At 39.1% G+C, this 13,198-nt stretch overlaps 1 protein-coding gene across 7 annotated transcripts in view; it reads left to right on the top strand.

The window, feature by feature from the left end:
• LOC145996573 (osmotic avoidance abnormal protein 3-like) overlaps nucleotides 1-13,198 on the top strand; it is a 188,202-nt gene that overhangs the window by 156,984 nt on the left and 18,020 nt on the right. For 5 of the 7 annotated variants that reach the window (XM_083133076.1, XM_083133075.1, XM_083133078.1 and 2 more), the window contains exon 14: nucleotides 4,054-4,193. In XM_083133076.1, the coding sequence (XP_082989202.1) occupies nucleotides 4,054-4,193 (140 nt within the window). Of the gene's footprint in view, nucleotides 1-1,548; nucleotides 1,689-4,053; nucleotides 4,194-13,198 lie in introns of all 7 variants that reach the window. The other 2 variants (XM_083133074.1, XM_083133073.1) reach the window with 1 other exon arrangement.

The raw sequence follows: 13,198 nt of genomic DNA, 5'->3' as shown, positions 1-13,198 counted from the left end.
TTCAAAAAAAGAGTTTAAGTGTTAATGCACTTAACCCTTAACTCAGACCGCTCTGAATTTCTCTGTTTACATTATTTATTTTGCACCCTCCAAAACTACAAGCGAACTTTTCTCCATACCTTTTAGTTGGGGGTGCTGGCCAGAGGCTGTCAAGATCACTTGGTCTTGCATTTGTTCCGATATTAGTGAATTCTATTTTCGGGGAGCGGTCTGACAACGTACCATAGTACTTTTTTCTAACGTTGTCCTTCCAATGTCTGATTACTCATATTCAATTTCATCAAAAGATTACTTTCAACTCCTGCTCTTCTGACAACATAAATACAGTAAAACCTCGTAAATCCGGACTAATGGAGGGGATAAGTTGACCGGTTTAACGAAAGTCCGGAATAACTGAAATAACCTAAAAGAAGAGTAGAAAGTGCATTAAAACTCCGTTTATAGCAACACAACACGTTTATTATGGTGTATTTTAAGGGCATAGGTCTAAATACACTATACAGTAGAATACAAAGTCTGCGAGAAACAGAATTCCATCAGTGGTTGACTGCCTCTTGTTTGGGAAGTTCTCTTGTTGACTTCTAGCCACATTTAAAACCTTGCATTCTGCCTTATATATATATATACATATATATTTGCCATTTGCCTGTCCGGATTAAGCGCGAAGTCCGGCTTATCGGAGTCCGGATTAACGAGGTTTTACTGTATGTAGATATTTTAAGAATTTGAAATTTCATAAACTATAAACTAAAGAAGCCATTGTTTCAATTTTTAACGGCTTTTCTTCCCCTTTGCATAAATTACGTTACGTTTCTTTAACTCAACAACAATAACAGAAACTGCTATACAATAGTTTTCTATACTCATGTCAAGTCATGAGAAAGGCGTCAGAAATTTAAAACAGCAAACAGCTGGTTCACAGTTCAAAACTAAAACAGTGGTCTGACGACAAGACCCTTCCATAGTAGTTGTGTGATTGTGTCCATAGTAGTTAAGGGTTAAAGAAAATATTTACTTTCATATATATTATTATTAATATTGATGTTCTTGCTTATACTCTGAGGCAAAAGTTTCACACACACGTACACTCAATATTGTTTTCTGAAGAGTACTTTCCAGCAGTGATAAAAGCGTAAATTCCCAGCTGGGTTGAGTTTGGGATGGGAGAGATGCTTGTATGGATCAACATGGAGACAATGAAGCAAGTTGGGGATGACTATGCAAAATATCTTAGGTGGGGTGGATGCTTGTGAAATTCTCTTAACTCTGAGATAGCATCTCCTGCTTTTGCTTTCCTACTTACAGCACTGCGTTTTGGTCAGAATTAGTTCCATGGTTTACATTTTGTGAGAGAATACATAAATATTTTTCTTTCATTTTCAATTCCTAATCAATTTTCCTAAGTCTTCTATTGCTGTAATTGTCAAATTTATTTTGGTTCATTCCATATCTAATTTAGTCGTTTTTTTAAAGGTTCACTGCAATCGACATGATATTTCTGTTGCAAATAGTACTGACATCTAACTTGCTCCCAATGTGTCAATTCAGGTAATCCAACAACCAATCATCAAGCGACGAGGATGATCCAACCAGGAGGCCGAGCGCCATCCAGGACGGCCCCCGCTCGCCTGGGAGTCCTTCCAGCAGAAGACGATGAGGGAAATGATGATAGTGACATTTTAATGAAGGTCTGCGACCGAAATCAATGCTGTATGGTGATGTATAGAGAAGGTATTCACGATACACGCACGCACATTCTTGGCTTTGGATGCTGGTTAATCTCGGACTTCACATCTTCAGGAACTGTCTATAAGTAATAATGAGTTTGAGATTATATCTTGAAGGGAAAATTTGATAGGGCCAATTGAGGATTTTCCTCGCTCATGCAGCACAAAATGCTGTCTGGAATATGAAAAGACGCTGTGGTGGAAGGAGTGCGGTGGTCTAGTTGGTAGGCATCTGATATCCATGCAGGGGTCCCTGATTCGATTCCCGGTCTTGTTCCTGCATAAAGCACCTCTGGGGTTCACACGGCCTCAAATTATTGGGCTCCTGGGGGTAAAGGTTGCTTGAGAGGGTGATGATAATATCACCTCCACAAATGGCTGAGATCGAGAATGTATGGGGTCCTGCCAACGCATCCCCCTAAATGTGTCTTCATGACACGGTGCAGTGTGCATGGAAAACTTTTACTTTTTTACCTGTGATGTAAGACAGATTACTAATACCTTCAATTGTGATACGTATCAAATATTTTTCACACATATCCCACATACATAACATTCCTCATTGGTCCCGGGCTCAAATCCCAGGCAGGGCATGGGTGTTCTTTGATGTCCATTCCTCAATTTCATCATATCATCACTCACCCTCATCTTTGCGATTAGCCAAAAGTCTAAGAAAAGCGAAGTAAAATAAACCAAATCAATCAATCAACCATTCCTCATCAAATACCACCATCAGATGGACATCCTGTCAAGTAATGTAATCAATCACTTTTGTGCAATTTGGGGAAACAGGGATAAACTTATAGGATTCAGTAAATTGTGCACATATAATCTTCCAATTCCTCTCTTTATACACAGAAAATTAACTTGGTTGTTGCATTAAGTTCTGTTTTAAATCCACTTTATGCACAGATAGGGTTCGGCTCCAAGCAGCAGGCACTGGAGCTGAAATACTCATAATACCAGCTGCCCATCAATCAACATCCACAAATAGAAGTCAAGGAAACGGCATTCACCATACCAACAGTCAGATAATCAGTCAGATAGTTTAATTGGGACTGACTACAGTTTAGAATGGGATCGGAACCATTGTGTACCACCACCAGGTATCGAACGTGGAACCTCTTGATTACAAGTTGACGACGTAACCAATACATCATCAAGGAGACATGAAAATGAACTTGGTTATCTTCAGAGGTGGAAATGGGTTTGAGGGACTAAAGGGGTGACCAACTATCTACACTTGCTTTTCAGAAATACTACCGTAGTGCTTTGTAAGACTGCTAACTCTAAATGACTTCCATGGTTCATCAAGATAATGCAACTCATCTTACACTCAGTACATGGCCTTTTGAATAAAAGTTATCACAAAATATTTACACATGATTCAGTCCTGTAATTTTCTCTATTGCATGGCGGACACAAAGTTCAAGCCATGAGAAACACACTGCCAAAGTTTGGTATTGTGAAAATGTCCAGAACCAGTTTGGCAACCTCCATGTTTCACCCCAATATTCAGATGCTTCACCTGTAACGATATTAGATTTGTGCTTAATATGGGAAAATCTCAGTAAGTAGGGGGATGGCGTATCCTTCCTTACATATCCTCCCGCAATTTCTAGTCCTGGTTAACCTATGTAAGTTTCGTAGTCAAACATGTTTGTCGTGCACAAAGAGGTGAGACATTAAGTATTCCCTGCCACCTTAGTGTCTTAGTGTATCAATACTAGCTTTTGTACTTAGCTCACTATCTCATCATTGAAGAATCTGGGTTTGGGTTCCAAGAGAGGATATGTTTGGTTTTTGTGTTTTTCTTTATTAATTCCCAGGTTCGAATCCCGACCTTGACATGGGTGTTCTTTACGAGTATCCCTTCATCAATTAAATCATATTATCTTTGCAATTAGCCAAAAGTGGCAAAAATGTGAAGTGAAATCAACAACATCAACCAATCAAATCTTCATTAATTTGCAACACATCATCATTTATCTACATTGTAAGTAACACAGAGCCAGAAAAGCGACTTCCAATAATAATCAGACTACCAACAAAACATGAAATCGTTGTGTGTGTGTGTGTGTCCAAGCATACCTTCTCTGTGCATCATGGTATATCGCTGCATTGATTCTGCATCATTTTATTCATCAATTTCTTTCACTTGTAGATCCACAGTTGCTGCAGTTGTATTGGAAGTGGCACTGGTGTGTGAATTTTTTCCCCGTGTGTGGCACATGCATGTGTTTTTTTCTTCCATCCACTGTATTTTTTGCAAAATAATTTTTTTGCATATGTCTTTTTTCTTTCTCTCTTGCATGCTGCTATTCAGGCATCCAACCTGGCGCCCTGGTTTCCGCTAACTCTTCTCCGCACCTCGCAGCCCGAACGACTCCCCCATCTCAAGCTACTCAATGGTCCAGCACACCTGTTGAATCCGACCAGGAGGCCGAGGACATAAATGTCTTACAGGTGTCACGTGTTCAACTTCTTTGCATGCTCTCTTCAGGGGCGTACTGGCCAAGGAGACAAGAGGAATTTACTCTCTTGATAATTTGTAGGGTTATCAAAGAATTTTGAAGGTTAAAATGTACAAAACAGTAATTAGGCCTGTAGTAAAATACGACACTAACATAAATTAATAGATTTTGAAAGTAGAATCCTAGTAAAAATATGTGAACCTCAAAGAGATTAAGAAGCAGGTGAGTGGAGGTAATGGCCAGCCGTACACCAGATCCAACATGATGCGATGAGTTGCAAACCATCTCAGGGAAGTTTACCATATTTCCTTATAGGCGGCAGCACAGTGGATGAAACAATTGACTCGAGTCACCTTGCGACGGGTTGTGATGGTCTGCATGGAGTGGTTTGCAACAAAATACTCTGCGCATATCAATTCACTTCAGCCACAGACCTCTAATGGCAGACCGGAGATGGAAAAATATTGTTATACATATAATGCATCATTACCTATTATTCAAATTATAAAAGACAGATCTAAACCTACTGCATACATTGACAAAATATGCTATCAGATTTTAGCCAACAAATTGACTCGTCTTACCATGTCATGTCATGTTGAGTTGTGTACTGTCACATTGCGTTTCATCCTGTCTTGTCATGTCATGATGTGTTGCATCATGTCGGATACAGTGTGCATCTGTCCTAAGTGATATTGAATTTCTATTCAAATAAGAATACATAAAGAAGTCCTTGGTAGTCAGGACATGGCACAGGGAAGGAAAAGTTGACAAGATCCTTAATGTTAATAAACTTGTAGGAAAACAAAGACATAGGTTGAAAGACTGCATTTAGGTGTATCTGAAGAACATTAACAAGAATGGTCAAGGCTGGATAGATCTTGCCCAGGCTAGGAATAGATGGAAAGTGTTTGTTGCCGGTGATTCTGTTTGCTTTAGAGACACTGTAACACACTAAATTCAACATTTAGTGTGAAGAGAACATCATGTGAATTCTTAAATTATATATCTACATAAAAATCAATAATGCATTTATTTCAACTTACTGAAAATTGATGGCCCCACCAGGAATGGAACCTGTGTTGTTGGTATTCCATCAGTGACGGTGCCAGCTTGAAATAAGTGGGGGGCTACAGATATTGGTTTCCAATTCTCGGGAGCTAACTAACATGGCCGTAACTTCGGGCCTAACTTTTGGGGATAGGTAGAATCAAAATGTTTTTCATCCGATAAAGATACTGTCTATGACTATTTTGCTAAATAACGATTAAATTGGAGAAATCATAGAAATCACTCTTTATTTATGTTTCTCAGGTCTCAGGAGGGTAACAAAAATACCCTCGTGATTTTTAACATCTGAATATTTTGTGGGGCAAGTGATCCCCGTTTACTCCCACTAAGTTACACCTATGTCAATTAATTCCGACTAAAATGTAATACTTTAGTACGGTGTAATTTTAGGAATTTTACCAATGACATATTTTACAGTCAGATCTAAAGGTAAATCACAATTTAAGCTGTTGCATTCTATTCATATTAACAGTATAAAACACACTACAAAATGTACACTCGCTCTCAACTTGTGGGTTATACGTACAAATACTACGTGTAACACTATTGCTGTCCCGCACTGTGGTACTGGTGGTAGGCGTTGTGCTTTGGGCTCCCGTTGCGGGCTGCACGCAGGTTTGAGTCTACTGGGGAAGGTTTAAGGACTATTCTCCTGAAATTTCAGCCTGTGTATGGGACCAGTGACCACCCACCATTGTGAGGGAATTCGGGAGCTATGAATGAGTAGCATAACCCGGTCATGGAAACCTACAACAATGACTGGGGGTTTGTCGTGCTGACCACACATCACATCGTAACTGGTTGGATGATCTTCCACCCCGGCAGGTGGGAGTGAAGCGGGCAAGCTGTAGGTAGGTAGGTTGACACTTGACTTGCCGCAAGTTAGAAAATGTTATTTCACAACCTGTTGATGGGGTGTTCATTTACTATGGTGCTGATAAGCAGTTCATGTGTTTTTTTTCTAGGAGAGAGAAGCAACAGCAAGATCACATTTAAGTTTTCTGCAGATAATCAGAAATTACTTTTAGGTCTCGTAGAAGATCCACAGCAATGCATACAGTTGCAACTCTCGCACTGGGCATTTTGACATATGATTAGTGAAAATAACTGCTGAAGATTAAAACTTAATTTCAGAATATAGTATGCGTAAAGGTTGATCAGAATTTATTAATAGTTTTACATGTGCTTCAAATATATGTTTTCTTGCACGGAATCGAAATTGTCGACTATGACTTTACTGCAGATTTTTTTTTCTAAACCTCACAAATGATAACTAATTAACAAGAAGGCCTAGGCCTGCGAGTAGTGCAATTGCCCAAGTGTGCTGATTTTTGCAACGTATTAGAATGTTTACTTGATTGGATTTGCATTAAGGTCCACTGTATGCACAGAGGTTATTTGGAACGAGACCTACAGCTTGTAGTGGAATCCGAGACACTTAATAAAATGTACCGCCATCGGGAATCGAACGTGGGACCCATTGATTACAAGGCAGCAGTTGTACCACTAGACTACCGAGTCGGGAGGTCCAATTTTAGTCTATCTAATTCTCAATTTTAAGACTCAGGCAGTTCGTGTACTATTTCATTTCCTAACGTTGCATTTCTCCCTCCCGGATATTTATAACAGTAAGGATAGATATAAGGATGAAACGAATGAGAGAACAGCGCTAACACTCATGCCATTGCCGGTAGTCGATAGGAGGAACAAAGAGATAATAAACTTGATGGTTTTTTGGATTTTGAATGTCCTTCTACCGATAAAAATTTATTTTTCACGCCTGTTAAACATATACGATTTATAGAGGATAACAATTGTACACATTTAGCTGTGTATGCATATGTTCATCGTCACCTTTTGAACCTCTAACCAAAGGACACTCTCACAGTCAGAGCCATTGAATGAATGCATCCACCTACAAAGCAGGCATGTCAAGTTCGCAGAAACTTTGGCGATTAATGATTGGCCATTTAGTTGTATATGACATTATTGATTCAGTCAGATCTTCAGCTGCAACCTATGATTTAAGAACATCGTAATAATGAAATCTTATGATCCTTCTAAAGTAGGAAATGTAGTCTAACATTATAATGGAAAATGTCATGTAATAAAATTTCTAGTTTTTCTACTTTTCGATCAAAATGCGTTTGCCGTTCTATAAAAATCAGGGGGCTACAGGGGGGGCTGAGATCAATTTTGGGGGTGGGTTTCAGCCCCCCCAGTCCCCCTGTAGCACCGTCCATGCTAATGCTCTACCACTGAGAGCAAGCCAAACTCTTCTCTCTCCACAACTTAGATTTCTGCATAGTCTTTATGCCTTTTCCAGTAACTCGAACTACAGGAAAATATATAGAAATTGTGGGAGACCAGATATTAATTGCATAGCTCAGTGGTAGATTCTTCTTACTGAATGTTATACGCCACACAACCATAATTTCATATAACTTTTCAATGTGCATTACAGTGGTGGCTCGTGGTCTGGCTCTATGGGTGTGCACTTCAGTCTCCCGTCCAGAAGTGTTATACCACCCCTGTGAAATACTCACACCCGTTTTTGCCTACGTGCTGATGCTTAATAGATTAGCAACCAAGTTTTGATCACCTTTCACTGAAAATGAGGTTATGACAGAGTTATATTTCATGATTTTTTTAACATGGATTTTTTTTACAAATTTCAAATATTTCGGGAATTATCTAGCCAATCACGAGAAAAGCGATGTTATTGTGCAATATATAATTCAGCATTCGATAACCTGACAAAATCACTCAAAACATAGAAATACCGATCTACAATACCAATACTATTTTCAATTTGCAAAATATTTCATAAAAACTTTCTCCCCCGCTCTGCTGATATTAATGAACAAGGAGAATAATAACACTGGCGTACACCAAAGAAGCCGATCCAAATATCACATGGAGGAAATCAGTTGTAATCTATCTAGCTGTTGTTTATTTCTAATGACAGACTGATCAAACCAAGTAAATCAAGCGAAACCAAGAGAATAATAAATGTTAAAGCAAATAACAGTACTCACTAAGTTCACACTGCCCTGCATCGTAATCGTACTTCAGAATTTTCCTTCTCTTCCGCCGTATCCATATATTACTGCAGTTGCTACAGGCTTTGTAGCTAACTTCCCTCCAAAAATTCAATAAGGTTAAATGTTAAGACTGCTTTCGCTATGTACAGTTTCCCTATTCATCATGAAATGAAACATAATCATGGGGTCCCGGGTTCGATACCTGGTGGAGGCACATAGTAGTTCGGATCCCACTTTAAGCTGTAGGTCCAGTCCTGATTAGCCTGAATATGCATAATCAATGAATCAATGAAATCAAGCACTTTGCACTGAAACAGGAACGACCTTTTGACAGCGTTAAACAATTTTGTAACACAGTAACAGCCATACAATGGAAAACAGCTGACTATTTGATGCACGCTCTCTCTCCGCGGAGTGATAATTTGTCTACTGTACCACAAGGACAGTTTATTTTGACCAAGATGCACTAAGCAAAGACATCCTTAAAATGCCCGTTTCGGTTTCAGTTGCCCTCCTCCCCTCTCCTTTTCTTGCCCTGTTATGCTCGGGACAGAATGGGACGGACAATAAATATACCATCGAAATTTCCCTTGTCTAAAATAAAAATCCCTCAATTTGCGATGATGTATGGGTTGCATCGACTATGTCCCACGATCTCCAATGAAATGGGTTTGCAACACTACATTTGCTAACACACCGATCGCTGAGTTCCCGGCTTTCCTAAATGATGCAACCTGCCTTCACATGGCGCTCAAGCCAAATGATCCAATCAGCGTCCTCTACGCGACTGCTGCAACAGCGTCATAGCGAGCGAAACTATCATTGTGTTCAAGCCCCGATTGCAGCCTGGTCTACGCGGTTGATATCACTGATCGCAGGCTTCTTCACCATCTCTCTTGGTGGAGCGGCATGGAAACACTTGATGTTTCGAAGGAGATAGAGTTCAATAAATAAGTATAATAATAATGATTTGCATTACAGATTTATTTGGGTGTGCACGTGCGAATGTGTGAATAGGCAGAAGCCACTACTGGTGCCATACAAACTTCTTATGTTGTTTTCTTTCATATAGCTAGTTCACAGCACCTTATGAGAAATACATACTCACGTTTAAGAAGAGGTTGAATTTTATGTACTTGGGTGGGTACTTAGTGAAGTGAATTATCAATACAAAATTATGTGTAGTTATGAGGTTATGAATTTAAAATTGTGGGTGCGTCAGCACTAAGGCTATTTTGCACCCGTCACATTAGGTGCAGCCCCTTATCGTTACAAATAACAACTCTTATCGTTGCAGAAGTAAAATCATAAAATATTAAAATGTTCTGACTTTCGTTAAAAGCTGAGGCTGTAAAGGAGCACTCAGCACACATAAGGACAAAAGAACAGGACAATACAAACAAAATTATACTGGCCATTGGGCCAGTCGCCAGAAAAATTATGTGTAGTATGTAATATTTACATCCAATAGACCCTTGCAAGTAAATCTAATCTGTTTGCATGGATTGCTCCAGAATCCATTTTGAGAAAGATATTTGATGGTATAAATGAGTATTTATCTGAAAATATGAATTGTATTACTTACATAAAAATAAAAGTTCTAGTGACGTACATTATTAATATTTGCTTCCAGAGCTATTCACAACAAATTTTGATTGGGTACAATAAAGTTTCATATTGTAGTAAAATGCTAGTGGTAGAAAATATTCTTTCTACATACAATGAACTGTTTGTTTGATATAATTAAAATGAACAAACAAAAACACAGACTGAGCCAGTATGCCCCTGTCTTTCTTTCTTCCTGTGTTGTGTGTGTAATGTAAACATTAGTGGTAATAACTGTAGTTTGTAATAACAATATAATACTTGACAAGTTCCTTTTCATAGAATCTAGCTAAGTGTTGTATCAATTATCTTAACATGCTTACACAGAAGATAGGTGAGAATCAAAGTTTTGAATTCTTGACATTTTTATTCAAAATAAATTTGATCTTCGAATCGTTCTTTACTAGAATGGTTGCTAACTGGACATATACAGTGTTGTATCAATAGTTAAATTTACATTTGTGAAAAATATTGTTTTGTCTCTTGGAACCTGTTGCTTGGACATGTGGGATAAGTAGTCAAGTTGATTATGGCATTGGCTTGGTAGTCATGGTTCCTGGTTAAGGTGTTGTAGAAGCCATAATTTCTTCCTATCATTTTTCATCTTGTAACTTAATTCCTCTATGTGACAAACTGGTTCTAATTGGGAAGATATGCACTTTGAAAAATCTCTGGATGGTACATATAAGTCCTTTTCTATATGAGGCAATCAATCCACTTCTAAGATCATACAAAGTGGGGGCACATGCTACCTAAAAGTTTCAGCAAATCACGAGTGTTCACATCAGGGGCGGCCGCTCATAAGGACGATACGGACGCCGCACTGCCGTGTGTAACTACAAGTGAACAAACATTACATTAACATTTATATATTAGCTTTTACATTGTCTGAATTGCAAATATTCCATTGCTTATAGATCGTTGGTTATTCGGTTCTGTATTCATTCTTCCGCGACAATTGCGAAGTTTGCACGCCACCGTGCGGGGAAATACGCAACTTCGAGAGAAATCTGGCGGGGCGCCGTCCTCCCACTTTACGAGACGTAGAGCATTCTCAGGCACGGTCGCGAGGGGTAAGAGGCGAGAAAACTGTGGGAATAACGTGTGCGCGATCTGTGGCTGGGAGGACGGAGGGTTTGTCGTCCGAAACCCACCCCCCTAGGCGAAACTGGGCCTCTCTCCGGAGAACGGTAAACAATGAAGAGTTGCCAGAAGCAATGAAATTAACTTAAGAAAGAAAATTACCAACTGTTGAAAAGAATCATTCTGTATTCCATAATCTTATTCACTTATGACATAAGAGTAGAGCAATAAATAAAGCAATTTCCAATGAGGAAAGAAAATATCGGTAACTCTTGCTTGATTTTTGTTATTTACCGTCGCTTTCTGCTACTTTTCGGTAATCACGGCTATGAGGATGAGTGACGATATAATGAAATTGATGGAGGGGCACTCACAAAGAACACACATACCCATGCCAAGATTCGAAGCGAGGAGCCCTGGCTTTGTAAGGCGGTATGCTAGCCACGGAAGTCGGCTATAGATTCTTGTTACACGCAAAATTATCATATATATGCGTTGTATTTTTTCTGAGTTTAGTGAAAAGTACATTTGGATTATAATGATGTGGAGTACATCATGCAGATTTAATTACATGTTTTGATTAGCAAGTTCGAAAATATTCCTGATAATGGGACAAGACGGACGTTAAATAAATTAGAAACTCGTCATCTAAACTCACCAAGAGCCGCTACAGGAACCTGGGAACTAAAAATATCTGAAAATTTGGTAAATTTCTCTGGCAACCCCGAAGCAATAAAACGACCGGATGGGAAGACGATAGTATTGACACTTGTTGTTTCTTAGTTTTCCATGGAAAAGTGAAGCTTTTTCGGTATTTGTGTGCTGTAGTTGTGTTTGTCGCCGTCGCGATGAACAGTGTGGAGAAATTGTTGGTGCGAAGTTTTTCTACCAGAAGTCTGGAAGTCTGGATGAAAAAATAAACATAAAAAACCTAGGCCGAATTTGAATCTAGAACAAGTGTGAAAGAAGGCAGGCCGTGAGTTCACTCGCAAATTTCGCGTTGAAGGACAAAAGCATTAATTACAAGCATGTCTGAAGAAGGTTTCTGGTAAGTTTGCCGTTTTTATTGTAGAGCTTCTGGTAACGCAGATATCACCTATCCAGTGAGATATTTATTTTGGTGCCTTATTTCACATATCAATTAGTTATGTTGGACAGGAAACTTTTTCTGTGTAACTTTTTTACTAGAAATTTTCACGATCAATGCACATAAATTTTCGTCATTGTGCTTATCAAGTTGTGTAAAAATTAATATCCTTTCTTCTGAATTTTCCCCTCTGTTAAACGACTAATTCTGTTAGAATTCTATTTCTTCTTCCATCTTCTTTCGTATTACTGTTAAATAATTATTAATTTATAATATGTGCAAACGTGTAAAACATGATATTCGGTAAACACGAACGTATCAATATCTTATCACGTTGGCTGTTATACGAAATTCATTATTTAAACTCACATTAGTAGTAGAGCAAATTTGTACCGGCCCCCTTGGCGGAGTGGTTAGCACATCGCGCTACGACGCAAGGGGTCCCGGGTTCGAATTCCGACCTGGGCATGGATGTTTGTGAGTGTCCATTCATCAATTTTATCATATCACTCATCCCCATCTTCGCAAATTAGCTTAAAGTGGCACAAAAGGCGAATTAAAATAAAGCAAATCAATAGAGCAAATTTGTGAGCTATCGCCCCTCCACTTTGCTTCACCACGAGCCGCCACTGGTTCACATTGTGAACTATGCTACTCTTCCGGTTGTAGGAATCAGTTGTGCAAATGAGCACATGTTGCTTTAGAGGTAGAGGTTCTTGTGGAGTTCGATGGTGAATAGTATGCCTGAAAGGAATACTAAGATGTCACGCTGAAAAACTGACTTCCATTTAAGTTCAGTAGCAACAATCACATCCCGAGTGGGATTTGAACCCAGGACCCCTAGCATCGCAGCATGATGTGCTAACCACTCAGCCACGGGTTCTGGCACTTCCGGTGTTTAGATGGGTACGCCAAGATAAACTGAGGCTTAGAAACATGCCTAGTAAACAAAGTCATCAGCTACATTTGGGACTGAATGTGTTGAATGAATGATTGACTCACAATCTTGCCATTGAAGGTCCTGGGTTTGAGCTCTGGCCTAGTGAGTGTCTGTTCATTAATTTCATCTAATAATCCTCATAGTCGCAATTAGCCAAAAGTGGCAGA

The sequence above is a fragment of the Lepisma saccharinum genome, chromosome 12 (genome assembly GCF_977018435.1).
Source record: "Lepisma saccharinum chromosome 12, izLepSacc3.1, whole genome shotgun sequence".
In the NCBI taxonomy this organism is placed as follows: Eukaryota; Metazoa; Arthropoda; class Insecta; order Zygentoma; family Lepismatidae; genus Lepisma; species Lepisma saccharinum.
The sequence above is the reverse complement of the archived record's forward strand: the minus strand, read 5'-3'. Positions and strand labels throughout refer to the sequence as shown.